Raw genomic sequence first — 22,618 nt, 5'->3', positions numbered from 1 at the left:
GTTGGGAATTAGGTTGGTGACCTTACATTGGCTTTTATTAGTTGTGGTAATTCACATTTTTGTTCAATGTTTGTATTTCTGTAATCCTATTTATGTATTATCATGCTGATTTACCTTTGTTATTTTCTTGATTGCTTCACTTGCGTGTGATATTTTCTTCAATCATAATGCTTGGATGATACTTTGCTTTACTTCCTACCTCTACGTTCTCCCATAAATTAGAAAGTTATGTCCTTTCAGTGCTCTTGTGTGTTTGAAATAAAGATATTAACTTCAGTTTTTTGAATTTATTCAGGCTAAGGTAGTAGTTATTGATAATCAGTTCATCATAGCTGAGAAATTCTGTCCTTCCTATGCTTCCAGCCATTGATGAAAATTCTGTCCTTGGATGTCATTCTGATCATCTTCATGACACTAGTAGTGCTGAATCATACGCATTTGATACATCTCAAAGAAGGAACAATCTGAGGGAACCCTCATTTGGTGGTTCAAGTTTCTATGATCATTCTGTGTTTCAAGGAATACCAAACCCTGCTGCGGATGACCAAATTGTTTGGCTGCTCAGTTTGCATGTTGCAATCAAGGATGAATGTGTTATCTTTATGTGATTACTCGTTGGTCTATGAATGTATTAAGATATTGGCACGTACTTGTAATGAACAAATTGTTGAGCAAGCAGTATAACACATTCATCATCATGAGGTGATACATATTCACTGTAGACAGATCAGGCATGAATGCATGATCAGTACTGTTGCAAAGGAGAAAAAGATAGAAGATATTTTGTCCCCAACTTGAAGATAGCAGGGCAATCTCAAATGTCCAAATTTGTCATTTGACAAATTAAAAGCAAAAGTATGTTCGAGTTTACCAAACACATTGTCACTACTTCTGTCACTAACAACCACTTATAAAAGTTAGTTTACCAAACACTCAGTTACTTTACTTATCAGCTAATTATTCTAAAAAATAAGCATAAGCTGACTTTTTAAATAAGTTCAGCTCCACCAAACACAACCTATAAACTGGAAATGTGAAAGTAGGTCAGATATATTTCTAGAAGTGGTAGAGACAACAATGATTGTTTCCTTCTTGATCTAAGAAGAAAGTTTCTTTTAATTCTGAAGACTTCAAACATTCAAACGGCTAACTAGTTCCCTTTTTTGTTTAGGGGATTGGATATTAAGAGCCCCATTAAAAGACAACACTGCTAGATGAGTCGATGACATACTAGTTCTCATTTCTATTGACCTGATTTTTCTTTATTACGATTTTTCAAAAAGCAAAACCATATTTGAGTTTTTCCTCTTTCAAAATTACTTAGAAAATATATATTTTAAAGGAAAAAAGTTGTGATAAAAATTCATCCGTAACCATGATTTTCCACCCAGATCGTGGACAACACACATTTTTTCACTTTTTTGGCCGAAAATTTCATTTCTTATTTTCTTACCAAAATCTTGTCATTTTTATATCATGATTTTTGAGTAATTTTGAAACTGACGAATAGTAGAACAGTTTTAATGATTTTCTCAGTTCTCACACTTTAGAAATCATTAAAAGAATATTGTACCATTTTTGGATTCTCACTTCTAAAGTTTCTTAATTACCATTTGATTTAGTGCAATAGTCACCCCTTGTTAAATGGGAGGTAACAGACTGTTTTTAGTATTTTCATTTGTTATACACTTATACGACATTCTTAATGTGCTTTAACAAGTTCAAAGCGAAGTTGAGTGGCCTTCCAATTACAATGTTGTGTAGCCAGGTATCCTTGCTTTGCTCTACTCTTAGTAACTGCCATGATCTCAGCTTCCTTATTCTTTGGACATAAAATGAATGCTCTCTTCAATCATCCAAATCTATCAATTTAATGAACATTTTTAGATCCAAAACGCTGTCGTTTCAGATGCCCTCAAAATCAAGTCCAGCACCGACACCACCAAATGGATCCAACCCAGATTTCGCCGCGTGTCACATCAGCGCCATTGCCGCTAAAATAAAAATCACAAAATAACAATTACCGCGTCCTCGCTTCCCTATTCCTCTACACTCTCCCCCACCCCCTAATCCCTACACCCGCACTCTCCTCCCCTTAGATTCCCCGTCAACATCCCAGAAAGTCAAACCGACAGAAGGCACAGGGTACAATTTCAGTGATGGAACATGAAAAAAGATTTAAAATGAGCCAAATTTTTATTTAATGAATTAATTATATTTTACAATAAATGTATCATTAATTATAATATTAATATTTAATTAAGAGAAAATAAAAAATTTCACCGAAAGGGCATAGCCACCGGGTACAATTATTTTTCACAAACCTACTCGATTTTCTCCGGCCATTTTCTGGGAATATGAGGCACTTATCCGACGATTCTCGAAGCTTTTCAACTTTTTTGTGGAAATGGAAACGTGATATTTTCTCCAAAAATGGCCGAATGCGAGCTGCGAACGGTTGAAAACGCTCCGATCGTTACATGGAAAGACATGTATACCCCCTAAGTAAGTATCATTCAGCGGTCCAATTCCATCCCTACCTCTAAGGCTCTGCTGCACGCTCTTTAAACACACGCGTCGCACCAGATCCCAGCCCCTCTCCTTCTTCATTCTTCTGTATCTCACTCTATACTCGCCTGTGTATAAATACGAGCACAAATCCTCCATATCTCTTCAACAAAACCACGTACATTGCTACGATCTCACTCTCTTCTTCTTCTTCTTCCTCACTGAAATCAAGCAGTGAGTTAACGGCGTCAAAAAGATGGAGGCCTTCTACTACCTGGTGTTCGGAGCACTGGCGGCGGTCGTCGCCGGCGCCGAGCTCAGCAAAAGCAACAAGGACCGAGTCAACACCTCCGCGCCTTTCAATTCCTTCAAGAACAATTACCTCTTCGTTTACTCTCTCATGATGGGTGAGCCTCTCCTTCTGGATCGATCGTCCTCTCTCTCCCTCTCTATTTGGATTTTGATGAAGTTTGGATCTGATCTGATGATTTTACTGAGTTTAATGGAGTTGTGTAGTTGAATTGAGACTAGATCCATGCTTAAATTTACAGACTGTTGATGATTTGTTGCGATCGAGTTTTTGATAGTGTGTGTTGTGGCATTGCTTTGATTTTTTAGGAGGTTAGAGGTAGGATTGTAGTGTGAAGCTGCTTAGTTAGTTAGTGATTCGCTTTGGTTAATCGAATCGGCGATAGAGAGAGTTGGATCTGGATTCACAGACTGTTGATGATTTGATCTATTCGAGTCGGTAGCTCTATGTGTTGTAGGAGCTCATTCGTTTTAAAGCTGAATGCTGATTGTTTACATTGCCGTAGTAGATGTTGCATTGTAGTTTGAGCCGAGAGTAGAGCACTGATTACTTGTAGAGCACTTGAGTAATCGTGTTGTGAAGTTTGAGCCGAGTGCTTTTGTATGTTAGAATTTGGGAGATTTGTGGTTTGAGTAAGCTTACTGACGAGGTACTGTTTGTGTGGTGACAGCTGGGGACTGGCTGCAGGGTCCTTATGTCTACTACCTGTATACTACGTATGGATTCGGTAAGGGTGATATTGGACACCTTTTCATTGCTGGCTTTGGCTCGTCCATGTTGTTTGGAACGATTGTTGGATCTCTAGCAGACAAACAGTGAGTTTATCCCTCTAAAGTTTGTTATAGGAATTTTTGTACTTGGACATTGATAGTGTTCTCACTGACTATGGTTTTGATCTAGGGGTCGGAAGAGGGCGTGCATCACTTATTGTATTACTTACATACTGAGCTGCATCACCAAACATTCTCCTCACTATAATGTCTTGATGTTGGGCCGTATTTTGGGGGGTATTGCCACATCACTTCTCTTTTCAGCCTTTGAGTCATGGCTTGTTGCTGAGCACAACAAGGTAGGGATTTACTGGACGGTCGTTTGGCTAGTATGTTAGAAATGCCTATAACTATCATCTTTTAACATGTGATTAATGTCTTCTGTTTTTTACATTAAGAGGATAATACTAATATGAAGGTTAGCTTATAAACAAAAATAACTTGGTTCCGATGCAAACTCCATTGCTCTTTAATTCATTTTGATAATTAACTTCAATAGGCCATGATTTGGATGAGTTGATTAATGGCTATCAAGTTACTTGAATGGCGATTGTATTTTTTTTATACTGTAAAGTGTAAACTGTGTATGATTAATTTCTTCTTGAAATGTTTTCCATTCTTATCAGTAATCATATTTGTAATATCTCTGATCTACTATGCAGAGGGGTTTTGAACCACAATGGTTGTCGGTAACATTCTCGAAGGCAATATTTCTTGGTAATGGTGTTGTTGCTATCTTGGCTGGGTTGCTTGGAAATACGCTTGTTGATTCCTTGGCCCTTGGGCCTGTCGCACCATTCGACGCTGCTTCGTGCTTTCTTACAATTGGAATGTTCGTCATTTTATTCACATGGACGGAGAATTATGGAGATGCCTCAGAGAGCAAAGACTTGTTAACCCAATTCCGGGGTGCTGCTGTGGCTATTGCTTCTGGTAAATTATTAACTATATCCTACATACAGTACTACATTTAGATAATAAACTTTGTATGTGCAATGGTAGGTTGTGGTGGTTTTGTCTACATAAACTATGCATTCTGTACGGATTCATGTGATTGCTCTGTCTCATTAGTGGAGCCAAAATGAACCTTTTTTTTAAATTTACAAAAAAAAAAGTTCATGCTAAAATGAAACCTTGTTCCATGCTAATTCTGTGTTCTTAATACTTGCCTGAGGATGTCATTTCCATTTGTTTGACATTATGCATTATGTTTTCCTTATTGTAAAGTCTTAGTATTGGTCTTTATATCATTTCCATTTGTGTGGTTCAGATGAGAAAATTGCATTACTGGGTGCGATACAGTCCCTGTTTGAAGGATCAATGTATACATTTGTGTTCCTTTGGACTCCTGCTTTGAGCCCAAATGATGAAGACATTCCACATGGTTTTATCTTCGCAACATTCATGTTGTCTTCAATGCTCGGAAGCTCCCTTGCGTCTCGGTTGATGGCTCGGCAATCACCTAGAGTAGAGAGTTACATGCAGATTGTCTTTGCCATTTCAGCCACCTCTCTCCTACTTCCCATTCTGACCAGCGTATGTCATACACGCATTCAGGGGATTGCGTCTTAAATATTTTGTTATTTTTTGCTGTTCTCTAACTTTGCTTGTTTTAAAACAGTTCTTGGTAGCACCTTCTGGGACGAAAGGAGGGAGCATCTCGTTTGCCGGTTGTATCCAGCTTCTTGGATTCTGTGCCTTTGAGGCTTGCGTTGGACTATTCTGGCCATCAATTATGAAGATGAGGTCCCAATACATACCAGAGGAGGCCCGGAGCACCATCATGAACTTCTTCCGTATTCCACTTAACATTTTCGTTTGCATTGTGCTGTACAATGTATGTTTCTAGCTATACTTACCATACACTTCCTTACCTTCAAATTGCATAGAACCTGTCGATGTGGATAGCATACAATTAACTCTGGTTTTTTTTTTTTGTCTTTGAAGGTTGATGCATTCCCCATGACTGTTATGTTTGCGATGTGCTCCATGTTCCTCTTCCTCGCATGTTTCTTGCAGAGACGCCTCATGTCAATTGTAGACAAGCCCAGTAAGTCCAATTTCCACTCTGTAATCTTGCTATTCTAGTTGGCGCTTTCCTTTAGTTCTATCATGGAAGAACAAATTACTCTTACTCAGATGCTTATGGAATTATTCTCCTTTTAACAGAGACAGAAGATTGGGTAGCAATGAAGGACACCGAGGCAGAGCCCTTAAACCTTTGATAACATCTGCAACATCTGCACCTGTTTCTTATTGAATGTCGGTTCATTTAGTTAGTGATTGATATTTTTTTTGTTCGACAAAGGAATCCGCTCTTGTTATACCATTATTATTCTTTTACAGCATCTATAGCCTATATTTCCCCCCAAAGGTCACGTGAAAGAAGTGTAAAACTGTAGCTATGTTTAGGACTCTTCTCTAATGATCAATTTGGGTACTTTTGATGTTGATGGTCTTGTTCTAGTTAGAGTTACGAGAATCCATTTGGTCACTTCTCTGCGAAAGATTTTTACCTTTTTACCTTTTTGTATGGAATTTCATCAGTAAAATACTTGAAACACAATACGAGAATTTGCTGGAATGATATAATTGATAGTAATATGTCAGGAAAAATATTTGCCTCTGTATGGCCTTCTCACAGTTTGCAATGCTCTTTGGAGGAGGAACTGCAATTGTTCCCTAGTGTGCATATTTGCACAGAATGTAATATGTGTGCTGATGGCTTATCTCATTCTAGGCATTCTTTGAGTTTGGGTCACCACTGTTTTGAGGAACCGCTTGCTTGTATTACGGGCGGACTCCGAGAAAGAATCACATCCGAATATTGTTATTGCTCATTTTGTTTGTTTTGAGGCTTTCGCCCCTCCACGTATCCACCCTAGGAAAATTATCTTTATGTATTACAGTTTAGGAATGTATTGTGGTTTCTTTAAGCAGTCTAACAAAATGGGTTCTCATCTCCAAAGCTTGTGCATGTCTACTATGATTTTGTTCATTGTTTTCTCAGCCACCGTAGCAATACGTCTACCCCGCTCCACTAGTTCCTTGGATCAAAACACCCAAAATGTAACCCAGATCTTTGAAGATTGGATGATAAAGCATGATCGTGTCTACCCCAACAGTGAAGAGAAAGCAAGGCGGTTTGAGATCTTCAAAGCCACATATCTCTATATACCAAAGTTCAACGAAGAAGGGGGACACGTACACTCTTGGGATCAATCGATTTTCAGACCGGACGACCGCGGAGCGCGGGGCTTTACTTTGCGGCGGAAGCAGACAACGTTGAGTTGATAAGCATCCGGCTAGAAGAACCAGAAAGATTGTATACTAGGACCTAGGTACGGTGGATGCTGTGTTAAGGCTTTTAAAGAAGATTCCAACCACAACTCTGGTCTATGAGATTTGATGATCAAGTTTTTTGGAACCTGGATTTTGGTGAATTATAAGAAGCGTATCCAATTCTTCCATAATCTAGTTTTGAAAGATTGGTCCTTTTTGCCTGTCAAGAGAATAGACCAATCAATTTCTAAATAATTCTTTTTTGTGAACATTATTCTATCGCCTCTCCCATATTGTCACTTCGTTAAGACGAAGTTTTAAGTACTTGACAAGCTCCACAGGTTCATCCTTGGTCACTATGATTAACATTCGTTTACTAAATTCTTCATTTTCCGAACAACCAGCAGCATAAAACAGGGAAAACAGAAAATCGGACTCGCTCCTCATGAAATACATACTTGAGATCATTTTGGACGGAGGGAGACAAAATGGGACCAATTGGTCGTCGAAACTTGTGAGTACGAACTATAGATCCTGTCATTCCGTTGAAATTTGAGAAAACTAAAATGTCAAGGGTCTGAAAGTAGGGTTTAAGTTTGTCCTTGGAGTTTAGGACGAAATGTCCAAATTTCTTTGCCTTTTCTACATCAGTATATAACATAACCAGAAAGATTCACATCCTGCTGGTGTACGTCGGTATACAAACAACCTGCCTGTGTAAAACGAGCTAATACCAATATACTTGCAACAGAACCGTTAGACCCAACACATAACCAGCCACAAATACAATCACCCCCAGAGACAACTGCTACCGAATGCTCATTTCTACTTCATTTAGAGGAACGGAAAACTAAATCAGTCATCTGACGTTAGTTGAAAGTAATGACAATGCATCTCGGATCAGATTTTCCATCCTGCCTCTTAAACCGGATATGGTATTCTGCAACGCATCCTGCGCGTGTATCTCATCCAGAGTGAATTTGTCATGTAGACCATTGAGCTGCACCTCCAGAAATCTTCTGAGACTGGCCTCGGCAATATTAACAAGGCTGAGCAATGGGTTTGTGTGCATATATTTTGTGACGATGAGTCCTGCTAGAAGCTGCTGATCTCCCTTCACAAGCTCCGAAATAAAACAGGGGAAGAGTACTTTTCGAAAGAGCAACAAGGATCTCTCGTTTTCTCCCAGCACACTGTTTCCTATCTGCCTCTGATTTTGTAACTGAGCTGCTTGACACTTTTGGGATAAGTTCCCAACCATATAGCAGATATAAGAGAAGGTGTTACCATAGGAAGGACTGGAGATGATAGAGGACACAACACCAGAGAATAATACGAGCATTAATAACTCAAGATCTCCACCCATCGTGTCAGAGATGCCTCCTTGCTTCAACTTGTCCTCTACAGCAGCCAAACACTGCATTTGTAGTGATTTATAGGGCAGTAATAGCACCAACTTTAAAGCCATGAAACAATCTATTTCAAGAACGGTCTGACTCAAACTCTTTGCACCTTCTTCATCAAGCAATAGCCCACTTGATTTTTGTAAGGACTGGTCAATCAGTCTTGGGACATCTCTACAATGGGAGAGAATTGCGAGTTTCTTGAAGATCGCCAACCAACAAACGTGTAATGGGTTAATGGAAACAGAACTCTCGTTTTCTCTCTCAGAAGACCCTACTTCTTGGAAACTCTCCCATCCTTCGTCCCAGCTATCTTCAGTCCAGTCATTTCCAGCATCTGATACTTCTACAGAGGCTTCCTTATCTTCCCTCACCAAGAAAAATCCTTCCCATTCTCCCAATACAGCAAGCAAAGATTCAATATGTGAATAATTTTGAGCAACATCACACATTTTTAGGAAGCAAGAAACAGCTGTCCCCAAATTCACAATATCATCTGGGGTAATTTCCATGGTGGGTGAGATGTTTGCCACAAGCTGAGACGATTTGAGGGCAACTAATGTACTTGTAAACCTGTTAGATTTATCATTATGATCTGGCAAATCCTGATTGCAAGTAGTCTCGATTTTTTTATTTGTAAAGTGTACCTCATCCCATCCTTCCCATGGTATAACATTAGATTGTATCCCAGCAGAGAGACCCTTTAGATTTTTCCCTGTCAGGTATTGCATCAGCTCTAAAGCATAAACTCGAGTGGAACCAGGAAGCTGCGGGTTATCAGAGAACTCAGCCATTCTCTCCCAAATTATGTTCCTGACCCCATCCAAATCATCCAAATCTCCTTCTAATTTACTCAAAGAGGATAAAAGCTGGTATAAATTCTGGTATTCCCGGGATTCACTGACGACCACTTCCTGTAAAATGTGTTCCAAGATATTCAAATAAAGATGGGGGAGTTCCTGGACTTCTCTGTCTCCCACCAATGTGAAACCAGTTGGACCCCTTATTACTGCTTCAGAAAATACTTCAGCCACAGGTCCAAATCCACAACCAGAAAAAATCATCGCTCTACAGAATAAATAAAGTTCAGAGGCAGAATCACCAATTAAACCATGACTGACAAAGCTGACAAGTGTACCCCACCCCTGACTAGGGGAGACACTGTCCTCCATTACCAATTTCATACAAACTTTTAGACATTGCAATAAGCAATCTAGATTGAGCTTGCGGTTTGGTCCAGCATCCTCATGGGATGCAATATCCTTCATATCAACAATCAATCTTATCCAAAAGTCCAAAAGAATTATGAGACATTCTTGCAACACTGAATTATCTGGTAGACCCCCATAAGAACTAAACAGAGGTACGATTATTGTGAAATACTGTTTCATAATGATCAAAGAATCTATATGTGCCAAGAGACTGATATACCTTCTACAATAGTCATAGCTCTGCTCGAGTTGACATACAAATCCCTGAAGAGTTTCAGTGCTTTTGATGATTGAAGCTGTTCCAGCTCTGGTCTCTAAAGCTGACAGCAGACTCCATATATAATGTTTGTAGACATCCTGCCATGTTATAAGACCCTCTGGCAGTGAATCAGAATATATGCTGGTAAAATTCTGTATCATCTTTGATAAAGCTTCCAAACTACTATCACTGACATGCATGTATACTTCAGAGCTTAAGCACTCAAAATTCAAACCACCTAATCCAGCAATATTTTTAAAGTTCAGGCCCACAATAAAGGCAACTCTAACGCACTCTTGCTCGGCCAACCTGTAAAAACGAGATAATCCAAAGCCAGAGAGATGCGCTTGATCAGGGTGTATTATTGGTAACTCTTTACTGGTTTCTTCCAGTTGCAAGTAGCAGTCAGAAAGAAGACCAAACATGTAAGCAAGGCGCAACTTGTTGCATCCATCGACTGCAGGATACACAGCAGAGGAGATCACTTGGATGGTTTCAACAGCTTGGTCAACTACTTCTCCTTTATATTCTAAAATTTCGGCCGTGATATCATCATTTGTCCATACCTCAGAGACAAGGACAGAACTTAAATACCGTAAAAAGACCTGCAAATAAGCAGTTAGAACACTAATAAGAAACATGCAAAAGATGTATTCCTCTATATTCACGCCTCTACAAGATATGCCCAGATAAGCTGCCTACCTCTGCATGATTCAAGCCATAGCCATCAGCTAATTTCAGAATGTCCTTTAAAATGTGCTTCTTCTCCAACTTTACAGAATCAATCAGGGGAAGAACAACACTCCCAATGTAATCAAAGTCTCCAGACAAAAAGCGTGATGTGTCAACACCAGGAAGTATTTTCTCTAATGCTCTACACTGATCTGCAATGCGCTTTTGGTCATCTAGTTTCAGCTTCCATTCTCTCCAAAAGGTAGGGTTTACCTTGTCAAATTCATCTGACAGCAATAAATAAACAAGAAAATATTGATTAACACAAAATCAATAGTACACGGCACTAGCTTCTACAATTACTCCTAAAAGAAAGTATTTTCAGCAAAAAAGAAGACTATTATATGATTGCAAATATCACGTTGAAGAAAAACTGTAAATACAGAAAATCACCTGCACTAGGTTGTGTATGCTTCTCTTTAAATTTCCTCAATAGTAGCTCCCTCCGTTGCATAGGAGTTTCACACTCGATCGCAGAACTATATAATAAGCTATATGTCATCCCCACATTCATGATGCTAGATATTTCTTGGTAATCCTTCCTTGTTCTAAGCTGCTCCTCTATCACTTCAACCCCATTGAACGGATCCACCAGATTCAAGAGAAAGGAGCAGCTGGCTATACATTCCTCTTCAGTAACAGGTGGTTCAATAATAGATTTTGCCAGAGAGGCAACCACATTGTCTGTAGGAGCTAAACCATGTCTTGCCAACCAGGAGAGAATGGTGACCAAAGCCTGTGTTCTTACACTGACATACTGCTTTCCGGGAATCACATCACTATTTCGCTTCTTACAGTGTTCCGTTTTCCTACTTAGTTCAAGCAACCAAGGAAGTTGTATAGCAGCAAAAGACAGAAACTTTCCATTTTCTCTCAATAGTGATTCCAAATCGGTACCATTATCTATAGGCAAGTTTTTAGTAACAACAGAAAGTGAATTCTTTATGTTACTAATATGAACATCTTGGTCATCACAACTAGCTCCCTCAACCATGTCCAAGCAACCTTTTAGCTTGATTATATCTTGTATATTGTGGACTGAATCTGTAATGATTGAGGAGCCTTGTACTGAGAAATCTGGACATTTTGTCTCACTCAACATCATTACTGTTTCACACTGCCCTTGCAAATCTAGATCCTTCCACGCATGGAGCAACTCACTAACAGATTCCTCATCACAATTACTTAAAGCAAAACCCAGTAGCTGCTTTCGGGAACTTATGTCCATGTTTTCAAGCGCAGGACCCCTTGCTATAGCAGCAGATAAATCCCAAATGTGACCATGTCCTTTCTTAGCCAAAACAAGACAGAGATCAAGAGCCAATTGTAGATCACCAGCAACTGCAGCTTCTCTGGCAATAGCTTCCTGAACATAAGATATGTTGTCTAGAGACCTCAATCCAAGAAGTTTGGCAATTTCAATTAGTTCATCAACATGTAAATATGCACCACTTTGACTTGTGATGGCCATTTTGATAATCTCCATTGGATCTTTTATTTGCCTGAATTGCATAGGTAAGAGAGTCACTCCTAGACTGGGAAGTCTATTTGTAAGTACATCAATAGTATCAGACTCTACTTTAACATTTCCACTGCTTGGAAAAATATTTAGACATTCTTTAGCCTTCCAGATCTGAAAAAGAGTTGCAACAATCAGAAAACACGCAAATTATCAGAACCAAATGTATCATTTCATGCTTGCACATATCACACACCACCAGAAATATAATCATCACACTTACTTCGGGACAAGAAAGGCTTGAAGCTGAGAAGAAATACTCCCTTGCAGCTTGAATGACAAGGTTCTCAGCCTTCTCTGATGCCAAAGCAACTGAACTTGTACCTTTTAAATAATTCCTGGCAAGAGAAAACTTCCCAGCTTTAAGCAGTCCCCTGCAAAATTCCATTAGCATATACTCTAAGTCCAGAAAAGGGAATGCTTTTTCCCTGATGCATTGCATATCCCGCCACATGGTTGCCCAATCAGTATCTGATCGACCAGGCTGCCGACGTATGAACTTTGAAATAATAAGGCGGAGAATTTGCTTTACACTTTTTCCATCTGCATGAGACTCTAAGAAAAAGTTCAGCGCCTTTGGCACCTAAAGAAAAAAAAAGTCATTTATTAAATGCCAACACATCATGATTGATTATAGAATTCCAGTCTCAATTATATTCTCAGAATAATCGACAATGGATACTTCATGCCACAAGTACAAAATCTGAGATTTCAGGATTTCCTTGCTAGTGGTATCACAGAATTTGTTCTTACTCTATCAAGCAAGCATTCTAGTGCCCCCTTATGTCTGTCCATCTATTGTTTCAGTAGGGAAGGCAGAGTATAAATGCAAATTGGAAAAACACATAAAGACTACAGACCTGGTAAAATGACAGGAGTCTACCGACATCGATATGGCCTTCTGCCAGCTTCAGTCTTCTATCCAGACTCTCAAAAAGCATTTCGCTACCTGTTAAGTAAAAAAGAAAAACATTATGATATACATGTATATGAAACACATAATCAGAAAAAAAGTATAAATCTTACAACAAAAGAAAAACTATATATGTTAGTGTAAAAATGTCTTTGTTTGCTTTTCTCATCAGAAAACTGTCATAACTCTTTCATGTTAGATCGAAGGATACATGCAAAATCCTCAAAGAAAAAGATTTCCAGTGTAACAGTGTCACCAATGAACATAGTCATACAATTTCTGTAACTGTTCCTATTTGACAGAATCTCATTGCTCATTAACCATTGACAGAAACAGGACACTATAAGAAGGAAAATACCTTGCATTTGGGGAAGTTTTGACAATATAGATGCCATAATACTCCACTTATCCGTAGATGTGCACAAATAGATGCACTGCAATGCACAATCTATAGCTTCAACCTCATCCTTGAATAGGCTGTTACTTTGGAAATCCTTGCACCCTTCCTCTATTACCAGCAAGCAAATATCCAATTTGTTCTCACAGGCAGCTTCCTTCAGCCATTGAACCAGAAATGACTCGTCATTATTACCATCTGACGCATGATTGTCACCTGTCAACCGACCTTCAGAAACAGATGCTGTATAACGGAACCTATCTCGCATAAATGGAATTGCCATATCATGTAATCTTGCAACCATATTCTCGTCTTTAACTCCTTTAAGCATCATTTTGAATTTATGATAATCAGATAGTTCTTCCCACACGACAAGAGTCAAACTGGAATTTACTTCACCACCATTGTCATCAGAATAAATAAGACGATGCAGATAAGAGACATCCTCATGGAACTGCTGCAACTCATGAAGACCTTTCTGATGAGCAAACTCAAGCAAATAGATACTATTTTCTAGCTGCCCACTAAAAGTATCGATTTCCCTTGCTCTCTTCTTGTACCACAATGAAAGTTCCTTAATGGATGGCCAAACAGATCCTTGGCACTGCTTGACTATAGGTTCAGTCTGGATTTGGATTCTAATCTCATGATATTTGGGTGTCTTGTTGATAAAATTTATCATTTTCTCACATTCAACCCAATCCTTTTCCCTCATAGCTATGTTTGTAGGAGGGGACCTCCCAGGAAGAAGTTGTCCATATGTTTGCACGGAAATCGTTTCGGGGATAGAACTAATAATAACCAATACATAAGGAGCCAAGGAATAAGGATGACGTTTAAACAGAAGATTTAAAGCTCCAATTTTCCCACTTTCAGCAAGTGTTACGGCAGCTTCATTTATAGGCATGACTCGAAATTTGCTATACTCTTGCACAGAAAACCTACACAAAACTAAGTCATTCAACTGTGGATAAAGGCCAACCAGCAGAATAATAAGGTTCACAACAAGTTGTGACAGATTATGTTCACAGGCAAACTAAAACTCATGCAAATATGCCATCATTGACTAATTATAGAGAGAAAAGGACATAAAAATACGTAAAGAAAACAGCCACAAAAGTGATAAAACAAAGAATGAAAGTTTGAAACATTAATATGTTTGCATCCACTACACCTAAATTATGCCTATCAGTGTGCAATTTCTACCAAGGAGTAATTTGAGGGTTAAATGAATTATTTCTATAGGAGGACTGCGCATACCTACTGAATAGTGAGATGTATTCCACATCGAACACTTTAAATATGTATAACTAATAATCAGTATAGTAAGTTTAAGGTTTAGGTGAATGCTTAATTTATATAGGAGGATTGCCCATAACTACTAGTAAGATGTCATCCAAATCGATCACTATAAATATTTAGAAATAATGATCAGTATATCAACACATCACTGTTATATAAGACATAGTAAAAATAAATGTTCTTTTGGTCTAGAAGTGAGAAAAAATAGTTTAAAAGAAAATGTGCATAGATACCTCTGCAAGCTCGACATGTAAATATAAAAAACTAAGCATACTGAATCAAAAGGCATATTTTGTTCAACCAAGTAATATCAGCTTCTGAAGAGTGTACCTGCCCATATTTATCCCAAGGTATGTCTCCAACCTGTCACTGTATTGCAATAGCTTAAGTCTAGCTATGCGAAAATCCCAAATTTGGCTACCTTCATCATTTTCTGGTGCAGAAAACTCATACCGGTTAGTTATATGCAGCCCATGTACAAGCAAAGCCCTCACAGAATCTTCAGTTGGTCCAACCTTATCAGCACATTCAGAGAGTACAAAATGTTTATCCTTAACCTTTGACAAGAATGTACTTATTTCATTTGCTCCACGATTGGAGTGTAACCATTGTGATTTTATAACTTCATCTTTGTCCAGCCCATGCCGATCAGCAAATTCCAAGGCAGCATGATACTTTTTATTTCTGAGTATAATATTATACATTTCAACAACAGATCTCTCAGAAAATGATACAAGGCTCCAGTTCAACCTGGAAATGCCAATTTGGTCAACACTGCCCATAGTTATCCGCTCCATCATATGTGAATCGTTACTTTCATCTGAATTAGACTTCTCATCAGAAGACAAAGTTTCCAAAAGAAACAGATTTCCTTGAAACAACTTCATTCTTTCTAAAACAGGCTTAGAATATACAATTCCATTTTCCTGTACTTTTAACCCACTAAGAAGGTCAAACATTGTCACAAGACCGCTCCGCTTTGCAAAAGTAAGGATGTGGTCCGACCACCATGTAAAGTCTACAATATCAATTAACTCGTCACATTCTCCACTTGACAACTTATTGGTCACTTGTGAATCATATCTCTGTCTGCATGTATAAATTGAAAGTGAACAGCTTTCTTTATCCATCTTAAATAGGTGCAATCTTCCTGTCAGATCTAAAGTAGCCACAAATTTGGCTTGTGGTGAGATTAAGACCTTTGGATATACTAGCTGATCTCCAGAACTGATTGGTTGGGAATAAAGACCATCAAACTGTATGGTAAACAACTGCTCCAGATCAATCACCCCACTCCTACGCCAAAGAGAAATATAACAAGACCCTGGAAGAAGACTACAAGATACATTAATGTTTATTCAATATACATAATCCAGCTCATCAGTGAAAAAAAGGTAAACAAACAGTCAGTCTTATATGACACAAATTTACAGTCATCAGTAGAGATTTTACTTAAATTTGATTTAAACAAAACTTGACACAGGTATATGAAAAATTATCACATGAACATGATGGTCGGTACAAATTATGATTCCATGCATAGCCCTTGGAAAGGATAGATGTAAAATACAATAGAAAGTACCCCCCACCTGATGTTAATGTGACACCAGTAAGGAAAGAAAGCTCTGGATGGTAGTCAACGCACAAAACAATATGAGTGGACTGCCCCTTTACAGCTAGTCCATTATGTGAGGTCTGTGCAGAATGGATAGATGAACTTGGATCCTGACTAATCTCAATATGCTGGAGGGAGCCATCAGATGTAATAAGAATGAAGCTACACCTGGAAGCATTTCAATAACCATAAGTGAAAAACTGTGCTAACATTGGTATAAGAAGAACCTGAAACAGTAAAATCAGGATCATATCAACTGAAATTGCTATTTCTAATGTGTTTTATGTGTAATTCATACAGAGCAGGCAGAGTAGTGATACTCACAAACAAGATTTCTGTACATTGGAGTCCTCCTGCACAATCAAGCTTATCACTGGTAGAGATACTTTTAATTGCCTCTTGTTGATTCTCACTATCTCTGAACCATTTGGTTTGAGAAAATATAATGTACCCGTGTCATCAGAGACCCCGAGAACATCATGACTCTCTGACCAGGTTCCTGTTGTAAATGAAGCAGGGGTGCCACCTGATGCATAGATCACGGATTAGAAACAAAATATAATGAACAACATAACTCCCTCAAACAGATTACACAATTTGTATACATAAAGTATGTCGTCCTGATACAGAGGCCGGACTCTCCCTAACTCCCCTTGACAAACTTCTCCTACAAGGCCTAGTTCTTTATTAAACATCTCTCTAACTAATTATGTACACTGTTTACTCTTATAAACCAATGTTGTTGTAACATTGATAATTTGAATGACATTGTATTACTGATAACATTTATACTTTTTCACCTTGGAGCGTCATGACAAAATTTCAAGATTCCAGAATGTAATTAATGGAACTAGCAAGTATATCTTACTTGTAAAAGTTCCACACGGCTTTGAGTAGTCATCCTCCTTCTTCAAAATTGTTATCTGATTTCCAGCAACCACAGCTACATACTCTCCTCTTGCAGAAATAAACAAGGATGTCAATCTTCTGATTGTTTTTGGTTGCTTGGATTCGTTCCATTTTTCTCTGAGTTGGCTAATACCTTCATGGATCAAAGGGAAGAAAGGTCGTAAGTAGGTGTTGGACAGCGCAAGTAACAAACCAATCACATTGACATGCGCCAAAAAAAATACAATGTTGAATCTGACACAGTGCTAATGTTTATTTGAAAGAAACATCACTTTGTCTTAGAGGACACTAATAATACAGAAAGCATATTCTACGAATTCCATATCCTATATGGATGTCTTCTTATTAGTATAAATATACTAAAGTGTATAGTACAGCAGTATAATCTACAAATTCTGTCCAATATTGATTGTCTTCTAATATTAATATAAATATACTACAGTGTATAAGAAAAAAGGATCACAGAGAAGAAAAAGAAAAAGCAGGACTAAACATATATCTCATCAACCATTGAATACCACAACTTAAGTTTCAGTCTCTTTAGAATAGGAATGAACTGAAAAATCCAAAAGCAAAATCAAAAGAAAAGTTGGCCCACACGATTAGAATAGCAAGCGAAAAAAAATTAGGATAGCCAACATGGACGTGCGTCATGTACCATATTAATCAAACAGACCAACAAGGAATCAGAAACAAAGGGGGAGTACAATGTACCTCGTAAGGAAAGCAGTGATCGAAAGTTCCCTTTACCACCATCATTTGCCTGAACACCAAAAACATACACAAAGAAAAATTTAAAAAAAAAAAAAAACTACGCAACCAAGCAACACAAGATTGATTAGCTTGAAACTCAGAGAAAATTTCATAGAACTGAGAACCTGTTGAGGAGGGTAATTGGGAGTACACGGCCTAGTAACGTGCCGTTTCGTCTCGAAAAACACTCTGTCTATCGTATCATCCATCTCCAAAAGCCTCTGGTACCCTTCCCACCCTCCAATATATCAACACTATCTTCCTAAACACTCAAATCTCCCTGCGAAAACCACGAGCATTGCACTCTTTTAGATTAATCTAAACAGAAATTAAAACCTCCAATACATTAAACTACTCAGCAATTTCGCTATTTCCTCATTACACAACTCAATTGATTCCTCAAGCATCTAAACAATCAAACCTTCTAAATCAAATAACTGAACAAAATCAAAACGAATACAAATAAGAGTCTCAATTACTGACCTTCAAACTCCAACACTGAGCTCATAAGAAGGCTGCGAGTGACTCAAAACCTGTCAGAGTTTCAATTTCATAAGTAAAAATGCATCGATAAAGAGATCAACGAATCGCATCGGTACTCAGATTTCTTAAGCCAAGCAATCGCGAAGTAGATTTTGAGAATTTTGGATTTGAGCGTAAGGATTATAAGAGTTGAGCCAGATCAGTACTTACTGAAATTCTTGAGACCGGATTTTTCCGGCGAAATTGATCGGTGTTATTGGCGGTGGGGGTGTGAAAGGTTGAAGACGACGACGACACTCGTTTTGGCTCAGACTGGTCTCTACTCTCTGCTGCTGCTTTTTCGGGTTTGGATATTTCTCTAGTAGTATCGTTTTAGTTGGGCTTTATATTAGTAAAAACCAAGTTGGGCTTTAAAATTTGGGCTTCGTTGATTTCTCATTTACATAAATATCATATAATTTTATTCCCCTAAAAAAAACATCAAACTCGTTAATACATCTCGATGTGACAATTCAGAATGACCCCGAATTTTCATATTTGTTGATCTCACCACTACTGATGGACATAAATTTCCAAACGACCAATCTTTGCGGTCACGTTACTGGTACGCATATATAAGTACATACATTATCTCGATCACATAGTGAGTTCATATGTTCTCGTTGGTTAGTATTCTTCATATACACACAACACTACTGACTCAAATTGAGATGATCTCGATCGAGGCATGGAGTATAAACTTTTCCCGGATTAAACTATAAAAATCGCTGCTAATTACTAGCTTGTGTATTTAGTTGCATGTAATAGGCCAAAAAATCATAACTAGCTTTTGTACGAAGCTATATATATACATTTATAGAGAGAGAGAGAGAGAGAGAGAGAGAGAGAGAGAGAGAGAGAGAGAGAGAGAGAGAGAGAGTGGAACTAGATTTTGCCTTGATCCCGTCTGCACCCACCTATACGGCCTGGCTGGCCTGCCCAGTGTCCACCTAGCACCCGCATAAAGCCCACCTAGCTATACTGACTGTATTTCGAGTGAGAGTCGTGAGACTAATTAAACAATCCTGGCTTCTTTAATTAGTTTCGATAATGAAGGACGGTTAGAATCTTAATATACCCTAGTTAAGCTACATGACCAAGACCATGGGATTACATTCCACCATCAAGAACCAATCGATTAAGAACTAGAATAAATCTATAACTAGTCTCGTACCCGTACGATGCACGTGTTTTGATCACACGGGTTTGTATAATTTTATTTGGAGTGTATTATTAAAAGATAATCATTTTATGTAATTATATTTCCTACAAAGAATAATTTTAGTAAAACATATTGGTGAAATATTTACATTTTTACATAACTATCATTCTGTTTTATGTGTGAAAATAAAATTATAAAGTGGCAGATTTGACTATTTACATTTTGATGAAGCTTATGGTGCTCGTTTTGTAACAGCAGAGATTATCAGCTTCATACAGTGGCCCAACAGCTGTTTGACTCTATAATAACCGTACCAAATAACTTAATTAAGCGACACCAGTGGTGTACTATATAGTTAATATATCCTTCAAATGCATAAAATCAAATCAAAGGCTAATGGTGTAGCAATGTTGCATATTTATAGACCATATCGTTCTTTATAAACTTTTGAACGACCGTATATGGATTTTTCTTATTATTAATTCATCAATTTTGGCTACTTCTGCCATTAATAGAATTTTGCTAATTCACTATAGAAAGTGAGAAACAAAAGAGAAGCTAGAGACCTCCAACTCAAACTTCATTTCATATAAAAAATTAGTCCCTTTCATCTTTATATTTCATTGTAAATAACATAAAGCTTAATGTGAGTACATAATTTATATAATTAATCATATCCCTAAACTTTAGGTCATTTCATGCTGTTTACTGTTTTGAGCAATATTGCAGAAATGGGGTGAATGCACACAATGCAGTGAGAAAGAAAGTATTTTATTTGGCCACTGCCAACTTCGTATATATATATATATATATGATTTATTAACCCCAAAACCATTTATATATATATAGTAGATTATCATGTTATATTGGTTTCCATAAATCATATAACTGCACGTGTGTGTGCTATAATGAACATTCGTAAGTACGAGTAAAGCCTAATGAGTGACAATTGAATGCCCTCAACTCCCTCAAGGATCAATAGTAGTTGATCAGGTAAGATTTCCCAAAGAAATCAATGGATAGCATTGCCGGCAATGTTCAACATCAAATAGGCATCTAGCATTCCATTGTAACTTATCCGTACGAAAAATACGTACGTACCTTGTAGAATACACGTATCAGTTCTAGTCTACGACTGAAGAACAGGAGGAGTGTAGTGAAACATTTAGATGGGATGCGATTGAAGAAGGACGTGCAATTGAAGAAGAATCGTGACATCGTATGGCAAGATGACCCCAAAAGTACATATGGCATAAATATGGATGGTTTTCATTAATTATCACGTGTTTAAAGTGCTGGATTAGTGAAATGATTTACATTATCAGATCATATATCTAGGATTCCAGGGCTTTTTGTAAAGGAATTATGACCACGAAGAAAGCGATTGGTAGTGGAAACTGAGATTCTCATAATCTTGAATGCTTTGTTGAGATTGATCTTGATATTATTTGATTATCGAATTGTCCATATTACTTATATATCCTTATAACCAGTAGTTGCCCTTCTTCACAGGAGCCAATACTAGCTGGCTTGTAAGTTGTATTGACATCAATAATTGTCATACATATATTCCCTCTTTTACTACTATATATATATAGGGAAGAAGCTCCAACTCTTCTAAGCACTCAACCTGCATTTCAAAGCTTCATGCATACTCAAAGGAGTTAAAGGGCAGCAGGTTCATATGTGTGATCTGCAGACGCAGACATGGCGTGATATTGGGTCGGCTCATCGTACGTTCAATCCACTCATATTCTTGTTCAAACTCATATGATTATATATGATTTCAGAGACGAGCCGCACCAATATCACTCTTGTACGCTTCTTTGCACAACGATTCAGGCTCGTGCATATGGTTAGAGCTAGCTAGCTTATTAGCTGCTGCAGCTTCATTGTGCAGTTGCAGGTTAATTCCTCCCTGATCGAAAATCTTGTTAATTTAGAGACACCATATTCACATATATAATAATGTATGCACGATATATCTGGAAATTATGTACTGCATGCAGAATCTAGAGTAGTAGTGGAGGAGAAACGAAGGGCTTCGATCCAAATTACAGCTCGTTGCTGATAGAGTACTTAGTACGTAGTACTGGATCGAGCCGTACGTCTTTACATCTTCTCGTACTCCGAGTTATGACTTCTCGATCATTTCCGGCAATAACAATGCAACTGATATGATCATGCAGAAGACTATACGTAAGGACCGATCGAGTTTGAAGCTTGTACGTACCTAAAGTAATTAAGGTGGCTCACAGGATATATACCAACTGTGATGGATTGCACAGTGGCGGTTCTTGCCGTACGTTCGTGATGGTGAGACAGTTCGGCTTAATGCTCATCGTCTAAGAAGATCCGTATCTTTGCATCCATTATTGTTTTGAAGCAAATAGTTTCCATTGTTTTGCAGGAAAAAGGTGGAGTAAGATGAGATTATGAAAGATTATTAGAGAGAGGGCTCGTTGTTTGGACAGCTTGTCAAGGGGTACTGGTATCGATCATATCTAGCTCCACTACGTCTGCAGACTCTCATTGAATGAAACAACATTTCTTATATAGTTATATGTGCCAAACAATTCTAGAAATTAAGAAAGTGCCTTGTACCGCAATTTCAAAGAGGACTCCAAGAAGAATCAGTAACATTTTCAGATTTTGTACGTATGATATTGCCATTTTGGAATCTCATGTCCGTTCAAAGTATGTAGCAATGTAGCATATCCAATTTTAGATACCTCTAACTAGTTTAAACAAATGAGTAGCAGCTGCTAATTAAGAACATAATGCGCGCATTCTGACTTGGTAACTGAACAAATCCGCCGGGGGAAAAAACTAATCCACGGCAACTTAAGTTTATGTTGCTTTGAACATCAATCTTTACCTCTATGAAACATTGTGTAAGATCATACATATCTGGTTTGCCGTTTGAGAGGCTAGCTATAAGAATATATATATATATATATATATATATATTTATATAGGGCTATTTCGATCAAAAAGATAAAATCATTAATTACAATGCACGACGCAACACAAATCAGAAGATGATGCCAG

At 37.9% G+C, this 22,618-nt stretch overlaps 2 protein-coding genes across 3 annotated transcripts in view; one reads left to right on the top strand and one right to left on the bottom strand.

Moving 5' to 3' along the window:
• The window catches only part of LOC126802114 (uncharacterized), an 81,826-nt gene extending 75,788 nt beyond the window's left edge, over window positions 1–6,038 (top strand). The window contains exons 2-9 of one of the 2 annotated variants that reach the window (XM_050529668.1): window positions 2,715–2,915; window positions 3,489–3,633; window positions 3,719–3,887; window positions 4,251–4,521; window positions 4,859–5,124; window positions 5,210–5,425; window positions 5,536–5,638; window positions 5,758–6,038. In XM_050529668.1, coding sequence (XP_050385625.1) covers window positions 2,765–2,915; window positions 3,489–3,633; window positions 3,719–3,887; window positions 4,251–4,521; window positions 4,859–5,124; window positions 5,210–5,425; window positions 5,536–5,638; window positions 5,758–5,813 — 1,377 coding nt within the window. In that variant the 5' untranslated portion in view covers window positions 2,715–2,764 and the 3' untranslated portion in view covers window positions 5,814–6,038. Of the gene's footprint in view, window positions 1–2,661; window positions 2,916–3,488; window positions 3,634–3,718; window positions 3,888–4,250; window positions 4,522–4,858; window positions 5,125–5,209; window positions 5,426–5,535; window positions 5,639–5,757 lie in introns of those variants that run through there. The other variant, XM_050529667.1, reaches the window with a different exon arrangement.
• A 1,355-nt stretch (window positions 6,039–7,393) lies between these two features.
• Window positions 7,394–18,694, bottom strand: LOC126801567 (MAG2-interacting protein 2). Its single transcript, XM_050528958.1, has 14 exons — window positions 18,577–18,694; window positions 18,367–18,416; window positions 18,009–18,163; window positions 17,845–17,893; window positions 17,090–17,263; window positions 16,546–16,747; window positions 16,196–16,389; window positions 14,937–15,930; window positions 13,266–14,245; window positions 12,855–12,943; window positions 12,218–12,577; window positions 10,869–12,108; window positions 10,446–10,702; window positions 7,394–10,348 (listed from the first exon to the last, which is right to left on the bottom strand). The coding sequence occupies exons 3-14, from the start codon at window positions 18,090–18,092 to the stop codon at window positions 7,730–7,732; spliced, it is 7,242 nt and encodes a 2,413-aa protein (XP_050384915.1). The 5' UTR covers window positions 18,093–18,163; window positions 18,367–18,416; window positions 18,577–18,694; the 3' UTR covers window positions 7,394–7,729.
• Window positions 18,695–22,618: the final 3,924 nt, after the last annotated feature.

Source organism: Argentina anserina, chromosome 7, assembly GCF_933775445.1.
Source record: "Argentina anserina chromosome 7, drPotAnse1.1, whole genome shotgun sequence".
Classification (NCBI taxonomy): domain Eukaryota; kingdom Viridiplantae; phylum Streptophyta; class Magnoliopsida; order Rosales; family Rosaceae; genus Argentina; species Argentina anserina.
The sequence above is the reverse complement of the archived record's forward strand: the minus strand, read 5'-3'. Positions and strand labels throughout refer to the sequence as shown.

Excerpts from the sequence above, each read along its gene's own strand:
- LOC126801567 (XM_050528958.1), bottom strand. The coding sequence starts at position 18,092 with ATGGATGATACGATAGACAGAGTGTTTTTCGAGACGAAACGGCACGTT. Across the intron at positions 16,390-16,545 it reads AATGTACAGAAATCTTGTTT|GTGTAGCTTCATTCTTATTA; the intron begins GTGAGTATCACT and ends AAATGCTTCCAG. Across the intron at positions 10,349-10,445 it reads ATGGCTTGAATCATGCAGAG|GTCTTTTTACGGTATTTAAG; the intron begins GTAGGCAGCTTA and ends GCTTATTTGCAG.